This window comes from Schistocerca cancellata, chromosome 9, assembly GCF_023864275.1.
Source record: "Schistocerca cancellata isolate TAMUIC-IGC-003103 chromosome 9, iqSchCanc2.1, whole genome shotgun sequence".
NCBI classification, from domain to species: domain Eukaryota; kingdom Metazoa; phylum Arthropoda; class Insecta; order Orthoptera; family Acrididae; genus Schistocerca; species Schistocerca cancellata.
Genome location: NC_064634.1, coordinates 391,066,096 through 391,085,758, shown reverse-complemented (window position 1 = coordinate 391,085,758; position 19,663 = coordinate 391,066,096). Strand labels below are relative to the sequence as shown.

The window sequence follows — 19,663 nt, the reverse complement described above, 5'->3', positions numbered from 1 at the left end:
ATTACTCAGTGAGCTGGATGTTCTGAAAAATGAATGTGTAGTAACTTACACTAAATTTTAGCGTACTGCTAGAAAGTCACAACTACCAAATTACGTTAACCCTCGAGTGGGTGCGTCGTTTTCTATAATATGGCCGGAGCGCGGCGTAATTTGTACACATGTAAAGCATAGCCATCTTTGTGTTACCAAGGTAAACATGTCTGAGCAAAATCACAATTTAATCTTAGTTTAATAAAACAACAATAAAATAAACTTACATTATACGAACAAATACACTGTTTAATTAAAAAATGATAAAATAAACTTTCATTACATCACTGTTGCCGCGTCAACTGTTATCCCACAGCAATAACCAACTCGAAGCATTAAATAGCGCAGTTTCATCAGATCCCTGCCAACCATTTATTCGATTATCTCGTAGACAGCTGTCATATTATGGGCTTGTGCCGATAGCTCTGATTCTGTGTCATTTTCTTGCTCGGATCGTGAATTTTTTCTCACCCAGATCAATGTTCAGTGTATATTACTGCCGCTCACTTGGACATGTGACAGTACAACTCAACACTGCGTTAGATGAAGCAGTAATGAAGGAATACGTAGGGGCTCGAAATAGTAAAACGACAGTGGAGCGAAACAAGACGTTGTTGTTTGCGGATTGTGCAATTAATACATACGCTCACCCACTCGATGGTTAAAAAGCACAAAATCTCCGGAAAGTGATTTGCAGTAGATCTGATCAGCTTATGAACAACTCACCTTTTCACCAAAAGCAAAATAAAACACTTTCGCAAAACTACTAGAGTACCAAATCATGTGTCGTCACGCTACTAAAGCGTAATCACGATTCCTCGAAAAGAGTGCATACTTGTCTCTCCTGCTTCCACAATGCACAGTCGTTCCGATCATAACGTAGCCAATCTGCTTCAGAACTTTTCGCAGACAGCATAGTAACTTGCCTCCTACACCAACTGCGAATTTCATTTAACCAGATACCAAAATTTATATTTTCCAAAAGCAAATAAAATCAAAACTAGACTATCTTTCTTGTCTTGAGGACAGAAGCAAAATCTTTTTTCTAGAATACTAATCTGAATGCTTTGTAATGACGTCATGTATGTGACTGCGTGCACGATTATACAGTGTCGTTCACGCACTCTTTACTCATTAATTATTAACAAATACTAAGATTAATATGTCACATACATGGTTCTATTCATCGCCTCACTCTCTCTGAAAGCATAATAGATGAAAACGATAATGTGAAACAACTGAAAATATTAAGTAATGTTTGAAACTGAAAACATTTCATAATATATAATTTTATGAATAAATTGCTGATTAATTAACTATTTAGCAATGTGTCTAGGTTACGTTTTCCTCTAACGTACTGCCAAAAACATATTAACGTGTCTAGAGAACGTTTTGGAGGTTTGGTTTTGCGTAATTCTGAATATCTCAAAAATAATTTCTAGTATAGAACTGAAACTCTAACAGTTCTTAGGTATTGTTTTTCTGATGGTTTATGTAAAATTTCGTGGTGATTGTTGTACGATGAATAACCTTTTTAATAAACAGGTTGGTGTGAGATACTTATGATCAAGTGTACACAGGCATGAACGGACCTGCTTCATGTAACCGCAGGAACGCCAGATGGCAGCCACGGATTGCGCGGCGCGGCCCCTCCCACCGAAGGTTCGAGTCCTCCCTCGGGCATGGGTGTGTGTGTTGTTCTTAGCATAAGTTAAAGTTAGTTTAAGTACTGTGTAGGTCTAGGGAAAGATGACCTCAGCAATTTGGTCCCTTAGAAATTCACACACATTTGAACATTTCTGATGGAAGTTTCGCTGCGTAGGGACGCGTTTGTTTGGGTTCAGAGCCACAAAGAGCAGCAAGAAGAATCTTTCAGCTTCAGTCGGCAATGCATATAGCTACGGCACAAGCACCTCAACTAGAGATAGGGGCAGACAATAATATGGTGATCATACAGTCCACATGTGCCAAAGATTGACAGCACTAGTCTTAATATTTCCTACTTCAGTTCATCTTTGAAAGACTGATGTCACTAATCACTGAGTATCCACTATTGTTCGTAAGTGTATATCTTTAATCTTCTCCCATCCACATTCTCATTCGGCAGATCTAGTTTAGTTCCAGCGCAGTCTCAGTAGTATATTTCTGACTGTATCTGTGTTTCAGGCTGCTGGGTGATTGGCCCAACACATACACTTTCACCAAAGCAGTCGCCGAGGATGTAGTACGCTCTGGTGGTTCTGGATTACCCGTCTCGATCATCAGGCCTTCCATTGGTAAGTTCAACTGTTCTTTCTTCTTCAAATCCACGAATATCTCAAACAGTATATCAGAGATATTCCATGGCTACAGCCACAGTTCAGAAGTATCTCTCAGCACACACGCTGTTGTTGTTGTGGTCTTCAGTCCTGAGACTGGTTTGATGCAGCTCTCCATGCTACTCTATCCTGTGCAAGCTTCTTCATCTCCCAGTACCTACTGCAACCTACATCCTTCTGAATCTGCTTAGTGTATTGATCTCTTGGTCTCCCTCTACGATTTTTACCCTCCACGCTGCCCTCCAATGCTAAATTTGTGATCCCTCGATGCCTCAGAACATGTCCTACCAACCGATCCCTTCTTCTAGTCAAGTTGTGCCACAAACTTCTCTTCTCCCCAATCCTATTCAATACCTCCTCATTAGTTACGTGATCTACCCACCTTATCTTCAGCATTCTTCTGTAGCACCACATTTCGAAAGCTTCTATTCTCTTCTTGTCCAAACTAGTTATCGTCCATGTCTCACTTCCATACATGGCTACACTCCATACAAATACTTTCAGAAACGACTTCCTGACACTTAAATCTGTAATCGATGTTAACAAGTTTCTCTTCTTCAGAAACGCTTTCCTTGCCATTGCCAGTCTACATTTTATATCCTCTCTACTTCGACCATCATCGGTTATTTTACTCCCTAAATAGCAAAACTCCTTTACTACTTTAAGTGTCTCATTTCCTAATCTAATTCCCTCAGCATCACCCGACTTAATTTGACTACATTCCATTATCCTCGTTTTGCTTTTGTTGATGTTCATCTTATATCCTCTTTTCAAGACACTGTCCATTCCGTTCAACTGCTCTTCCAAGTCCTTTGCTGTCTCTGACACAATTACAGTGTCATCGGCGAACCTCAAAGTTTTTACTTCTTCTCCATGAATTTTAATACCTACTCCGAATTTTTCTTTTGTTTCCTTTACTCCTTGCTCAATATACAGATTGAATAACATCGGGGAGAGGCTACAACCCTGTCTCATTCCTTTCCCAACCACTGCTTCCCTTTCATGCCCCTCGACTCTTATAACTGCCATCTGGTTTCTGTACAAATTGTAAATAGCCTTTCGCTCCCTGTATTTTACCCCTGCCACCTTCAGAATTTGAAAGAGAGTATTCCAGTCAACATTGTCAAAAGCTTTCTCTAAGTCTACAAATGCTAGAAACGTAGGTTTGCCTTTTCTTAATCTTTCTTCCAAGATAAGTCGTAAGGTCAGTATTGCCTCACGTGTTCCAACATTTCTACGGAATCCAAACTGATCTTCCCCGAGGTCGGCTTCTACCAGTTTTTCCATTCGTCTGTAAAGAATTCGCGTTAGTATTTTGCAGCTGTGACTTATTAAACTGATAGTTCGGTAACTTTCACATCTGTCAACACCTGCTTTCTTTGGGATTGGAATTATTATATTCTTCTTAAAGTCTGAGGGTATTTCGCCTGTCTCATACATCGTGCTCACCAGATGGTAGAGTTTTGTCACGACTGGCTCTCCTGAGGCCATCAGTAGTTCTAATGGAATGTTGTCTACTCCCGGGGCCTTGTTTTGACTCAGGTCTTTCAGTGCTCTGTCAAACTCTTCACGCAGTATCTTATCTCCCATTTCATCTTCATCTACATCCTCTTCCATTTCACACGTATGAGAACCATATTCCAACTAATATGGTAAAAGAAAAAAATCGAATGTACCCCCATTTTAATGTACTAATTAAATAAATTTAGATCTTTGTTCCGCCTACGAAAATTCTCCTCCGAGCACACTCTGACAGCGGATGTTTCCGAATTACCTATAGAGACTTCCCTATAGAGATTCCTCTCTAGTCTGGGCTGTATCCCGAGTACCCCAACCCAAGATCGTTATCTGTTTTCAAAAAAAAAAAAAAATTGTTCAAATGGCTCTGAGCACAATGGGACTTAACATCTATGGTCATCATACCCCTAGAACTTAGAATTACTTAAACCTAACTAACCTAAGGACATCACACAACACCCAGTCATCACGAGGTAGAGAACATCCCTGACCCCGCCGGGAATGGAACCCGGGCGCGGGAGGCGAGAACGCTACCGCACGACCACGAGCTGCGGACTGTCTGTTTTCAATTCGTCAGTAAACCAGACTGTGTCGTTCATGGTGTCGTGGTTCGTTCCTCCATTGTTCCCCACTTCCAATGGTTACATTGAAGAGTTTAATGAAATAGCTGGAAGTTATTCTACAGTCAGACGGCATTTCCCCATATTTGTCCCATATTTGTCACATTCCCAGTGGGTGGTAATCAGGATATCGTGAAGGTATCCAATTATTTCCAGATTTTAGCCTCATTCCCCTGCCTGTATACCCACGGGTATAATGGAGGCAAGTCCAGGACTTGGGGGTGTTGCTAATTCCGCCTGTTATGGCTAAGTAGACCAGTCTCTACACCTTACTTAGCTTCTTAGCAGATACTTTCTGTTTTACTTTGTTTCACAATGTGAGGTCCTGCCCACTCGTCTCGTATAGGACGTCTAAAAAATGTTGCTTACTCGGAATGCTATACAACAATTCAGGCAAATCACATTATTGTTTTTTATTGCAATAAAGAAGATTGACAATACTTAACTTGGGATTTACAAGAATTTGTCTCAAGCGATAGGTGGCATGCAAACAAGCAATGAATGTTCTTCGCTATAGACAATTCCCATACAAGCAATGGATACGGATCACTAATAACTGTTCTTTGAGTGCAGGTATACTACTGTGCTGTTCTGCTAGCCGTTGGGATCCAGCACTGCGTTCCGTATTGCCCTCCTGATCCCATCGATTCCATATTCTACTAACAGTCACTGGATCTCGACCAAGCGAGCAGCAATGTCGCGATACGATAAACCGCAATCGCGATAGGCTACAATCCGACCTTTAACAAAGTCGGAAACGTGATGGTACGCATTTCTCCTCCTTACACGGGGCATCACAACAACGTTTTACCAGGCCACGCCGGTCAACTGCTGTTTGTGTATGAGAAATCGGTTGGAAACTTTTCTCATGTCAGCACGTTGTAGGTGTCGCCACCGGCGCCAACCTTGTTTGAATGCTATGGAAAGCTAGTCATTTGCATATCACAGCATCTTCTTCCTGTCGGTTAAATTTCGCGTCTGTAGCACGTCATCTTCGTGGTGTGGCAATTTTAATGGCCAGTAGTGTATTTAGCTCTTCAGTGAATTCATTCACAGCTAGGTTCCACAATAGCGGGGAGTGAACCCCGCCTTGCGGAAACCTTCGGGTGGCGTTGAACACCACTTTTTCTTTCATCACCGTGGCTTCTGCCTTTCTTCTGCTCAACTACAACTGGATGGGGATAACCGTGCGAAAGGGCAATACCGTACGCAGATAACATTCTGGTGGTGGTCTTCGCGGATTCAAGAGCGCAACTCAAACACCGGTTAACTTAGCTACTTACAAGTATCAGCCAGTGGTGCAACTTCGGATGGCTCTACGCAAAACTGTTTACATGCTACTCAAAGGAACACTTCAAAAGTAATGCAACCATAAAACTACACGACATTAGCATAAGCAGACATCGGAAAACACGATGTATTGGTGTGCAACTCGACGAACGACTGTCCTTTGACGAACACATCAAAACAGCGACTGATATGGATGGCAAGATCGTGTACAAGTTGGCCACGGTCAACATAACACACTTTAGGGTACCATTACACACCCTGATAACTTACCATTTTGCGTTCTTTGATTCTGTGTGCTGTTTTGCAGCCAGTGCATGGGCCCATCGAGTACGTCTGGTGACGAGTCGGAGCATTCGGAGCATTGTGCGGCGAGGGCAGAGAAGTGCCCTGATAAGGCTGTCATGAGCTTTGCGTGGTTCTCGAGACCTGCCATATCGACATAACCATTCGGTTTCGGGCTGCAATGTACCGGCTGAGTTCGGGGAAATGCTGCCTCACTGTTATATTATGGAAGAGCTAGGACTTGCGTCATAGCTACGCGGGGAAGAGTGAGAAAAGCGTAGATGAAGCAGCACACGATCGCGAGCTCTGCTAGCTCGTAATATGCGGCAACATTATGCCGGTATATATTCCCTTTCTATGGCCACCAAACTTGGCACCTCCAGCGATGTATCGTGACCCGTAATGGATTATTCCCACTCGGAGGGAAAATTTCGTGTCTGCCTCACTCCACTCCCACACAATTTAACACGTAATTCTTAACTGTGTACCACCATTATACCACAGTTAACAGCAGGTAAAATTCACGAATAAAAATGATTTCATTCAGTTGAAGCTACTTTGCGCCAATAGCGATGTACAGATGCCCCCTTAGCCGGACCGGACGGGAGACAGTAGACAGGAGAAGATAATCGAGAGTTTACCAGACAGGACATTACCGAGAAGCGCCAACTCGTTAAATGGCGGATTGACACCTGGCAAATGGAATGGGAGCTAAGCGAAAAGACCCATGGGGTATATCAACTCTTCCTGGACATAAGGGAACATCTGACACTTAGCCTTATCAGATGGTTCAAATGGCTCTGAGCACTATGGGACTCAACATCTGAGGTCATCAGTCCCCTAGAACTTAGAACTGCTTAAACCTAACTAACCTAAGAACATCACACACATCCATGCCCGAGACATGATTCGAACCTGCGACCGCAGCAGCAGAACAGCTCCGGACTGAAGCACCTAGAACTACTCGGCCACAGCGGCTGACTTACGGTTTTGCAAACGTTTCAGACCTTGAATTGACATTGTAACACTTCACAACTATCATGTATTTTGTAGTACAATTTAGATGAGGAAATATTTAACTTGTGGTTTACTGTAGTCTGAGTGTAAAACATAGATCGAACTACAGACGTTAACAAACGCTGCTTAACCTGTAATTTAATGGCGTACTTATTGTGTGTGTGTGTGTGTGTGTGTGTGTGTGTGTGTTTGTGTGTGTTTGTGACAACCTATCCAGACTGCAAGAAATAGTACCAGTTGATTACGATAAGATAGTGGATGCTCAAGTGAGCTATGAAGAACTCCAGGAACTTCGCTCTACTCCTCATACCTCACTGAAGTTTAAACAGCATGAAACCCTTGGTGGAAAACTATTATGGCGTATGACGTGTCAACAAGTAACATTCGTCCCTTCATTCCTCAGAAACATACAGGGTGATATTTTCTATCGTATACAACCTCTAGGGATTGATCGATGAAAGGATACGGAACAAAAAACATGTAATGAACTTATGTCTAGAAATGGTAGAGACCATTTATTCGATCATAGTTTTTTACAGAGGCTGCGGTCTAATACGTGCTGTACCATGCAGCCAAAGTGACGGTATGCATAGTTTTCTCCTAGAGCAGGCTGTTCCAACCGAGCTCAAGGGAGCCGTAACGCTCACTGCGGCAGCTCGGAGCACGCGTGGAGGGGGAAAGCGAACTCATTGCCTCCTGGCCGCATGCAGCCGCAACTGACGCGATAATCCGTGTTCAATGACAGCTGCGACTAGCCGCGGGAGCCCTGTACCTCTATTGGAGGATACCTTTCTATTCATTGAGAGGGATGGTCGTCCGCAGTGCCTTGTATGACATAAAGTATTTAATTCTGCGAAGAGTTACAATATACAACGACATTATACGCGTCTTCACGCAGCGCACTACGGTCAGGTAGAAGGCGTTGCACGCAGAGAACTGGTGGCCAAGCTTAAGAACGACATACCAGGATACATAACTTTAAAACGGTTTCGTAATACGGAGGGTATCAAAACATGCAAAATAGTTCATGTTCTATAATGCGTTTATAATTTTCAGGTGAATGAGAGCGGAGAAAACACTACTGAATCTGCAATTCGAGCAAGCTACAGGGTCGCTCACATCATTGCGACGAGTGGCAAACTGTTTTCGGTGCGACCACTAGTAAAAACGTGCATGGTAGCAGTTGCAGAATGTTTGTTTCCAATGGAGGTGCAGGCAATTGAAGGGGTTTGCCTGTCGAAACAAACAATGTCTCGTCGAATCCTGGACATGGCAGCGGATTTAGAGACACAGCTCAAGAAAAAGGCGGAGAGCTTTGTTACATTTTCGCTAGCGCTTGACGGAAGCACCGACATATCGGACTGTGCTCAGCTTTCAGTCTTTGTGCGTGGTGTCGACATGGGGCTGTAAGTAACTGAAGAACTCTTGGATGTGGTACCACTCGATTACAAAGCAACAGGACGTGCCACGTGCCGTCGTGCCGGCCCACTTGAACGGTCACAGCGAGCGACACGGCTCCCTGGAGCAGGGAGCGCTCCGCGGCTCACAACGGAGCGGCTCACAACGAGCTGGAACAGCCTGTCCTAGAGGGTGATGCAGTTCCTCATACGTCATGTGCTAGCGCCCTCTCCTGTCATATTAACTGGTAGTGTTGTGTCCGATTCATCTCTCTTGCTGACCCACCTTGTAGTGGATGGGATACAGTGTTGTACACACTGGTTCCGTGTTTGAATCGAGAGCCTGCGGGCACGGTGTTTACTTACAGAAAGGCAAATGGCACCGCGCGACGGGCAACACGGCTGTATCAGGAGATCAAACCCCGCCGACAATAATCACAGTATTCAATGTTTGCAACAGTTTTTCGCCGTTTGTCTGAGACAGGGTCGTTTCAGGAAGCAGGAAATCATTAAGGACGTACCCAAAATGTTCGGATATCGAACTTGGAGCAAAATGTGATTAACACTTTGGAAGATGACTGCAGTGAAACTACCAGGCAGTTGGCCTGCCAGTACAGGGTAAGCCAGACGACCGTCTGGAACATTCTGCATGACAATTCTTACTATCCTTATCACTTACGTGTGCAGGACTTACTAGCGACGGACTCTCCAGATCTGGAGCAGTTTTGTCACTGGTTCCTTCACCAGACAACCACGATTCGGCTATTTGTGTCGTCCATCCAATTCACAAATGAGGCCACCTTTACGCGGAGTGTTATCTTCAAATTTCATAACAGTCATCTGTGGGATAGTCTGCAGAATCCCCATGGTAAGGTGACAGCGAATTATCAGCATCGGTGCAGTCGGAATGTGTGGGCGGGGATAATTGGCGACCGTATTTTCGGACCAGTCTACCTTCCACGTGCCTAACAAGCCGGAACTCCCGGCGCTTCTTGCAGTTGACTTTGCTTCTCCTTCTGGGAGAGGTTTCATTGATGGTTCGAAGGGTTATGTGGCTGCTTCATGAAGGTGTTCCAGCTCACGTCACCGTTAACGTCCGGACGCATCTCAGTCGTTCTTCCCTGGTCGATGGATCGAATGAGGGGGTCCAGTTGCATGGCCTGCTCGTTCACTGGATCTCAACCCATGCGTTTCCAAACACAGGTGGACTATTTAAGGTAGTACACGTTGATCTGACTGGACCACTGCCACCCTCAGATAAATTTATACACCGTTTTACATGAGCCTATCGACTCAATAACTGGACACAAGTCATTACACTACGTGATGTTCGAACAGAAACAGTGGCACGAGTGTTTTAGAACTCCTGGATCGCTAGATTTGGAGCACCTAACCAAATAGTGACTAACCAAGGAGAACAATTCCAGTCACAGCTGTTCCGCGTACTAGCTACGTTTATGGCTCTAAATTAACTCAAACTACAGCATATCATCCACAGTTAATTGGTAAAATGGAGAGATTCCATCGAACGTCAAAAATAGTAAATACAAATGGAGTTACATCATTTGTAGGGTTCTTCTAGGTTTCTGTAGCTGTGTGAGAAAAGAAAATACCTCAAAAGTCGCTGAGATGCTATACAGCACAACTCTAATATTGCCAGGTATTTCTATTTTAAGATCGGAAAACAAACAAGAAGTATATCTTCCTGCATTCGCTTTATAAACTACATTTACATGGTTACTCTGCAATTCACACTTAAGTGCCTGGCAGAAGGTTCATCGAACCATTTTCATACTACTCTCTAATTTCTCTTATTTTATTGTTATAATCATTTGTCCCTACATAGGTGGGAGTCAACAATATACTTTCGCATTCGGAAGAGAAAGTTGGTGTTTGAAATTTCGTAAATACATTCCCGGAAATGGAAAAAAGAACACATTGACACCGGTGTGTCAGACCCACCATACTTGCTCCGGACACTGCGAGAGGGCTGTACAAGCAATGATCACACGCACGGCACAGCAGACACACCAGGAACCGCGGTGTTAGCCGTCGAATGGCGCTAGCTGCGCAGCATTTGTGCACCGCCGCCGTCAGTGTCAGCCAGTTTGCCGTGGCATACGGAGCTCCATCGCAGTCTTTAACACTGGTAGCATGCCGCGACAGCGTGGACGTGAACCGTATGTGCAGTTGACGGACTTTGAGCGAGGGCGTATAGTGGGCATGCGGGAGGCCGGGTGGACGTACCGCCGAATTGCTCAACACGTGGGGCGTGAGGTCTCCACAGTACATCGATGTTGTCGCCAGTGGTCGGCGGAAGGTGCACGTGCCCGTCGACCTGGGACCGGACCGCAGCGACGCACGGATGCACGCCAAGACCGTAGGATCCTACGCGGTGCCGTAGGGGACCGCACCGCCACTTCCCAGCAAATTAGGGACACTGTTGCTCCTGGGGTATCGGCGAGGACCATTCGCAACCGTCTCCATGAAGCTGGGCTACGGTCCCGCACACCGTTAGGTCGTCTTCCGCTCACGCCCCAACATCGTGCAGCCCGCCTCCAGTGGTGTCGCGACAGGCGTGAATGGAGGGACGAATGGAGACGTGTCGTCTTCAGCGATGAGAGTCGCTTCTGCCTTGGTGCCAATGATGGTCGTATGCGTGTTTGGCGCCGTGCAGGTGAGCGCCACAATCAGGACTGCATACGACCGAGGCACACAGGGCCAACACCCGGCATCATGGTGTGGGGAGCGATCTCCTACACTGGCCGTACACCACTGGTGATCGTCGAGAAGACACTGAATAGTGCACGGTACATCCAAACCGTCATCGAACCCATCGTTCTACCATTCCTAGACCGGCAAGGGAACTTGCTGTTCCAACAGGACAATGCACGTCCGCATGTATCCCGTGCCACCCAACGTGCTCTAGAAGGTGTAAGTCAACTACCCTGGCCAGCAAGATCTCCGGATCTGTCCCCCATTGAGCATGTTTGGGACTGGATGAAGCGTCGTCTCACGCGGTCTGCACGTCCAGCACGAACGCTGGACCAACTGAGGCGCCAGGTGGAAATGGCATGGCAAGCCGTTCCACAGGACTACATCCAGCATCTCAACGATCGTCTCCATGGGAGAATAGCAGCCTGCATTGCTGCGAAAGGTGGATATACACTGTACTAGTGCCGACATTGTGCATGCTCTGTTGCCTGTGTCTATGTGCCTGTGGTTCTGTCAGTGTGATCATGTGATGTATCTGACACCAGGAATGTGTCAATAAAGTTTCCCCTTCCTGGGACAATGAATTCACGGTGTTCTTATTTCAATTTCCAGGAGTGTAGAGCCGGCCGCAGAGAAGACCGCCTTTGTTTCGATGACTGCCACCCCAAATCACGTATCATATCAGTGACACTCTCACCCCTATTGCGCGATAATACGAAACGAGCTGCCCTTCTTTGCACTTTTTCGATGTCCTCCATCAATCCTACCTGGTAACGATCCCACACCGCGCAGCAATATTCCAGCAGAGGACGGACAAGGCTGTCTCTTTAGTGGGTTTGTGGCATCTTCTAAGTGATCTGCCAACAAAGTGCAGTCTTTGTTTCGCCTTCCCCATGATATTATCTATGTGGCCTTTCCAATTTAAGTTGCTCGTAATTGTGATTCCTAGGTATTTAGTCGAACTGACAGCCCTTAGATTTGTGCGATTTATCGTGTACCCAAAATTTATCGGATTTATTTTAGTATCCAAGTGGATGACCTCGCACTTTTCTTTGTTTAGTGCCAATTGCCACTTTTCGCACCATAAAGAAATTCTCTCTAGATCATTTTGTTATTGGAATTGATCGTCTTATGTTTTTACTAGACGGTAAATTACAGCGTCATCTGCAAACAATCTAAGGGGGCTGCTCAGATTATCACCTAGACCATTTATGTAAATCAGGAACAGCCGAGGGCCTATGACACTACATTGCGGAACGCCAGATATCACTTCTGTTCTACTCGATGATCTATCACTACGAACTGTGACCTCTCTGAGAGGAAATCACGAATTCAGTCACACAACTGAGACGATGCTCCATATGCACGCAATTTGATTAATAGTCGCTTGTGACGAACGGTAGCAAAAACCTTCTGGAAGTCTAGGAATATGGAATCAATCTGAGATCCCTTGTCGACAACACTCATTACTTCATGGGAATAAAGAGCTAGCTGTGTTGCACAAGAACGATATTTTCTGAATCCGTGTTCGTTATGATTCCATAAGTCATTTTCTTCAATGTGATTCATAACGTTCGAGTAGAGTATATGCTCCAAAATCCTACTGCAAATTGAGGTCAGTGATATGGGTCTGTAATTCAATGGGTTACTCCTATTTCCTGTCTTGAATATTGGTGTGACTGTGCTACTTTCCAGTCTTTAGGAAAAGACATTTCGTCAAGTGAACGGTTGTATATCATTGCTAAGGAAGGCGCTATTGTGTCTGCATACCCTGACAGGAGCCTGATTGTTAAGCCATCTGCACCGGAAGACGCGTTTCTTAAGTGATTTGAGTTGTTTCACAACACCTAAGATATCTACTTTTATGTCACTCATGCTAACAGCTGTTCTGGTTTCGAATTCTGGAATATTTATTTCGTCTTCTTTCGTGAAGGAATTACGGGAAACTGTATTTAGTAACTCCGCTTTAGTGGCACCATCGTCGGTAACATTTCCAGCGCTATTGCTCAGTGACGGTATTGACTGTGTACTTTATATACGACCAGAATCTCTTTGGATTTTCTACCATGTTTCGAGACAATGTTTCAATGTCTAAACTATTAAAAGCATTTCGCATTGACGTCCATACTAAATTTCGAGCTTCCGAGAAACTTAGCCCTTCAGAATGTTCCCACAAGGTAAAGGAAATACTTTTCATTACTTAAGATTTGTGTAATGCGACTCATGTACTTTTGAGAGATGACAAAGTGAAAGCCAAAGTACTGCCTCCCTACGAAGACCCCTACGAAGTCCTGGAGCGAAAAACAAAATATTTCACTCTCAAAGGAAGTTATCTGATTTGGCCGAGTTGTGTAATTCCCCGAAAAGTACAAGTAACTGACATTGATACTGAGGGGGGCGAGAATGGATGATGTAGGGTTGCGCATATGTTCATAACCCACAGTTCTGTAAAAAATTTCTGGAACCGCGCGACCGGTACGGTCGCAGGTTCGAATCCTGCCTCGGGCATGGATGTGTGTGCTGTCCTTAGGTTAGTTAGGTTTAAGTAGTTCTAAGTTCTAGGGGACTAATGACCTCAGGTGTTAAGTCTCATAGTGCTCAGAGCCATTTGAACCATTTTTTGTAAAAAATTCTTTTTGTGTCGACTTTATTTTTCTTTGAAAGCAAATGACATTTTCAAATGCACAGAGTAAGAGGTCTCGGTATCAGTTGTTTTGCTTGTGTGTATGACATATAAGTCTTGTAACAAATAGAAGTTTCGAAACAATATTTTCGAATGTGAAATATTGTGCTGTACAAGAATACAAACAGGGTGTTGAAACTGACGTGTTGCTATATTCCTTCAGTGTCGAGCACGTACCATGAGCCATTGGCCCTGTGGGCAGGCAACTTGTACGGCCCCAATGCCATGGGTCTCGGTGGTGCTGTGGGAGTTTTACACGCCATGTCTATCGACAGCAACGCAATGGCTGACGGTGTGCCCGCAGACATGGTAGCCAACGCAACCATCGCCTGTGCGTGGGACACCTGGTGAGTTCTCTGCTGCAGGCACGGATCCAAAGTTCGAATGTGAGGTATCACAGTTTCTTATTGTCCCTCAACCCTCCTTCCTCCCTCCAGATATGCACTGACGGAGCAAAACACCGCAACACCAAAAAATAATTCCTGTAGAGTTATGATATTTAAGGAATGCATTTATCTAGGTAAGTGATAAACATGTTAATGTGAGCACGAGATAAGCCATAGCAGATGTGAAATACATTAATAACCAGTGTAGCCCCCAGAATGGTGAATGCAAGCAAGCAAACGTTCATGCATTGTGTTGTGCAGGTGTCGGATGTCAGTTTGTGGGAATGAGTTCCGCTCCTGTTGCACTTGGTCGGTCAATACATGGACCGTTAATGCTGGTTGTGTGTGACGCTGGAATTGTAGTCTGATGATGTCCCATATGTGCTCGACTGGGGACAGATCTGGTGGTCGAGCACGCCAAGGAACATTTCGGCCGTCTGTACACCATGTAAGGTTACAACAGCGAGATTTGGACGAGTGTTATGATACTGGAAAATACCCGCTGGATTGCTGCTCAAATGGGTCAAATGGCTCTAAGCACTATGGGACTTAACATCTCAGGTCATCAGTCCCCTAGACTTAGAACTACTTAAACGTAACTAACCTAAGGACGTCACACACATCCATTCCCGAGGCAGGATTCGAACCTGCAACCATAGCAGGCGCGTGGTTCCGGAATGAAACGCCTAGAACCGCTCGGCCACCGCGGCCGGCCAAAATGCTGTTCATGAATGGTACTACAAGATGTCGAATCACCACACTGACGTACAGATTTGCTTGGGATAATTTTAAAGAATGCTCCTGCTGTCACACGATATCGCTGCCCAGGCCGTAACTCCAGGTGTAGGTCCTTTGCGTCGAGCACGTAGAAAAGTTGGTTTCCGGCCTCCTTCTAACCAAATCACCGCCATCACTGGCACCGATGCGGAACCATCTTTCAACAGAAAACGTGGCCGACCTCTGCCCTGCCCTCCGATCTCTCGCTTCACACATCTGAAGTCGAAAATGGCGCTTTTTCGGGGTCATTGGAATACACGCCACAGGCCTTCTTGCTCGCAGCTGTGATTGGCATAACATATTTGCAGTTTTCGTTGTTACTGTGATGCCAACTGCTGCTCTACATGACGTTTTACGTGTAGCACGATACGTCAGATCCATAGGCCGAACTTGAGGGTCTTCCCTCTCGGTAGTGCCACGTGGACGTCCGGAGCACAGTCGTCTTGCAACCGTACATTCTCGGTACCACCGCCACCAGCAGTCATGTAAAGTGGCTACATTCCTGCCAAGTCTTTCTGCATACAGCAGAAGGAACATCCAGATTCTAGTAGCCCTATTACATAGCCGCTTTCAAACTCAGTGAGGTGTTGATAATGGCGTCTCTGTCACCTTAAAAGCATCCACATAGATACTCTGCAAATCACATTTAAGTTCCTGGCAGAGGGTTCATCGAACCACCTTCACAGTTCTCTATTATTCCGATCTCGTATAGCCCGCGGAAAGACCGAAAACCTATATCTTTCTGTACGAGACCTGATTTCCCTTATTTTATCAATGTGATCGTTTCACACAATTTACACTACTGGCCATTAAAATTGCTACACAAAGAAGAAATGCAGATGATAAACGGGTATTTATTGGACAAACATATTATACTAGAACTGACATGTGATTACGTCTTCACGCAATTTGGGTGCATAGATCCTGAGAAATCAGAACCCAGAACAACCACCTCTGGCCGTAATAACGGCATTGATACGCCTGGGCATTGAGTCAAACAGAGCTAGGATGGCGTGTGCAGGTACAGCTGCCGATGAAGCTTCAACACGATACCACAGTTCATCAAGACCAGTGACTGGCGTATTGTGACGAGCCAGTTGCTCGGCCACCATTGACCAGACGTTTTCAATTGGTGAGAGACCTGGAGAATGTGCTGGCCAGGGCAGCAGTCGAACGTTTTCTGTATCCAGAAAGGCCCGTACAGGACCTGCAACATGCGCTCGTGCATTATCCTGCTGAAATGTAGGGTTTCACAGGGATCGAATGAAGGGTAGAGCTACGGGTCGTAACACATCTGAAATGTAACGTCCACTGTTCAAAGCGCCGTCAGTGCGAACAACATGTGACCGAGACGTGTAACCAACGGCACTCCATACCATCACACCGGGTGATACGCCAGTATGGGGATGACGAATACACACTTCCAATGTGCGTTCACTGCGATGTCGCCAAACACGGATGCGACCGTCATGATGCTGTAAACAGAACCTGGATTCATCCGAAAAAGTGACGTTTTGCCATTCGTGCTCCCAGGTTCGTCGTTGAGTACACCATCGCAGGTGCTCCTGCCTGTGATGCAGCGCCAAGGGTAAACGCAGCCATGCTCTCCGAGCTCATAGTCCATACTGCAGCAAATGTCGTCGAACCGTTCGTGCAGATGGTTGTGGTCTTGCAAACGTCCCCATCTGTTGATTCAGGGATCGAGACGTGGCTGCACGATCCATTACAGCCATGCGGATAAGATGCCTGTCATCTCGACTGCTAGTGATACCAGGCCGTTGGGATCCAGCACGGCGTTCCGTATTACCCTCCTGAACCCACCGATTCCATATTCTGCTAACTGTCATTGGATATCGACTAACGCGAGCAGCAATGTCGCGATACGATATACCGCAATCGCTATAGGCTACAATCCGCCCTTTATCAAAGTCGGAAACGTGATGGTACGCATTTCTCCTCCTTACACGAGGCATCACAACATCGTTTCACCAAGCAACGCCACTCAACTGCTGTTTGTGTATGAGAAATCGGTTGGAAACTTTCCTCATGGCAGCACGTTGTAAGTGTCGCCACCGGCGCCAACCTTGTGTGATTGCTCTGAAAAGCTAATCATTTGCATATCACAGCATCTTCTTCCTGTCGGTTAAATTTCGCGTCTGTAGCAGGTTATCTTCGTGATGTAGCAATTTTAATGGCCAGTTGTGTAGGTCAATGTCAAAGAAATATTTTCTCATTCGGAGAAAAAAGATTGTGATTGGAATTACGAGAGAAGATTCCGTCACAACGAAAAACGCCTTTCTTTTAATGATGTCCAGCCCAAATCCTGTATCATTTCAGTGACAGTCCCTCCCATATTTCGCTATAATACACAAGGTGCTGCCCTCCTTTGAACTTTTTAGATGGTCTCCGTCAATCCTACCTGGTAAGGATCCCACACCGCGCAGCAGTATTCTAAAAGAGGACGGACAAGCGTAGTATAGGCAGTCTCCTTAGTAGATCTGTTACATTTTCTAAGTGTCCTGCCAATGAAACGCAGTTTTTGGTTAGCCTTCGCCAGAACATTTTGTGTGGGTTCCTTCCATTTTAAGTTGTTCGTTATTGTAATTCCTAGGTATTTAGTTGAATTTACGGCCTTTAGATTAGACTGATTTATCGTGTAACCGAAGTTTAACGGATTCCTTTTAGCACTAATGTGGATGACCTCACACTTCTCGTTATTTAGGGTCAACTGCCACTTTTCACACCATTCAGATATCTTTCCTAAATCGTTTTGCTATTTGTTTTGATTTTATGATCAATTTATTGGTCAATAAACGACAGCGTCATCTGCAAACAACCTAAGACGGCTGCTCAAATTGTTTCCCAAATCGTTTATATAGATAAGGAACAGCAAAGGGTCTATAAAACTACCTTGGGGAACGCCAGAAATCACTTCTGTTTTACTCGAATTTGACTTGACTTACATCGACTCACCACGTCCAGTACGTCAGGTCGTACCGCTCAGGTTACGGGCATATCCACGTGGGCCACTCCTCACAAGAGATACTGAAAAGCGACCTCTGGTACACTCTTATGCTACTGCCTACCTCTTTCAGAGGTTAAAACACGCCTACCAGCTTTCGTTCGTGTCGCACAACTCCTTCCTGTTGTTGTGTTTTTCTTTCCGTCAGTGTCACTTTCTGTAATACCAATTCTATATGCCAGAGACATTTAAGACCTATTAAGAAATAATAACAAAACAAAAATATTTTAATAAGAATAGATTGCTTGATTACAATAAAATATATAAAACTGGTTTAATATAAGTCAATTTTATTTAGGTAACAATGCTCGGTGTATCACTTGAGCATAGCAACCAAAACATTGCAACTTACAGAAATATAGCGTTTGAAATCATATGTCTGAAAATTATACACGTACACGTATCAGATATTTAATTTAAGAACCGGTATAGTAGTGAAACATACCCACAAGTTTGACAAATTTGCGCAATATAACAACGAAATATGGTGTTTCTCTCTGTTGTTTCCATTCATATTCAGTAAGTGAGTGTTTCCGAGTTTTTATTTTCTTTAGTGGAGGGTCTTTCCATTTGTGTCTTCCCTTTCTCAACTGCCAGTATTCCGTCAGGCACTGCAGACACAGTCAGCCTACAAATGCGTCCTTACATAGCTGGAACACTACCGCTCGGATTACGAGCACATCCACGTGGGCCAACCCTCACAAGAGCTACTGAAAAGTGACCTGGGATACACGCTACTTATAATTTCTACCACTCCTTCTCATTTTCGAGATTCTAAGTGTACATGCGACTTATATCCGGAATTTATCAACTAAATTTGAAAGTTGATATACATAACAATACAGGAGCTTTTACTAAATGTATTTTGCAGGGGGGGGGGGGAGAAAAGGGGGTGGATTACAACCCAAACGAGCGCCTCCGCTTGAATCTGCGTCAGGTCTATTATATCAGTAATCGCCTCTAGTGGAGAGCGTCGAATGCTTTGAACTATATTTTTACTACACTCGACATTTATTTCAATGCCATCAATAAATCATATTATAAATCTTACATGGGATTTCAGTCAGTATATATAAATAAGTGTACACGTTCATGAAATGTGATGCGGAACAACCCCTGGCATCTTAAATTTCCAGGATTTCCCTGTGATTAAAACTTTCTTAAACGGTCCTTCGTGGTGTTTTACACAATTCTTCTACAATTAACTGTTTCCTTCCCTTGCGAAACTGATGTTAGTGTATAGCCTACAGCCGGTCCTGTAACATGCAAACTGGGATGTATTGCATTAACACAGGTGCCGGATGTTAGTTTTTGGGATGGAGTTCCATGCCTGTTCCACTTACTTGGTCAATACAGGGATAGTTAATGCTGTCTGTGGATGATGACGGATTTGTCCTCCGATGATGTCCCATATGCGCCCGACTGGAGACAGATCTGGTGGATGCGAAGGCCAAGGCAACATGTCGGCAATAAGCAGACAGTGTTAGGTTACAACTTCTGTATGTGGGCCAGCGCTAGCCTGTTGGGAAACACCCCTGGAATGCTGTTCATGAACTACAATAGGTCGAATCACCAGACTGACGTAAAATTTGCAGTCAGTGTGCTTCG

At 44.8% G+C, this 19,663-nt stretch overlaps 1 protein-coding gene across 1 annotated transcript in view; it reads left to right on the top strand.

Annotated features, from left to right (window-relative positions):
- Window positions 1-19,663, top strand: part of LOC126100507 (fatty acyl-CoA reductase 1-like) — a 192,103-nt gene that overhangs the window by 65,065 nt on the left and 107,375 nt on the right. Inside the window, exons 4-5 of the mRNA XM_049911117.1 lie at window positions 2,197-2,306; window positions 14,034-14,217. Coding sequence (XP_049767074.1) covers window positions 2,197-2,306; window positions 14,034-14,217 — 294 coding nt within the window. The remainder of the gene's footprint in view (window positions 1-2,196; window positions 2,307-14,033; window positions 14,218-19,663) is intronic.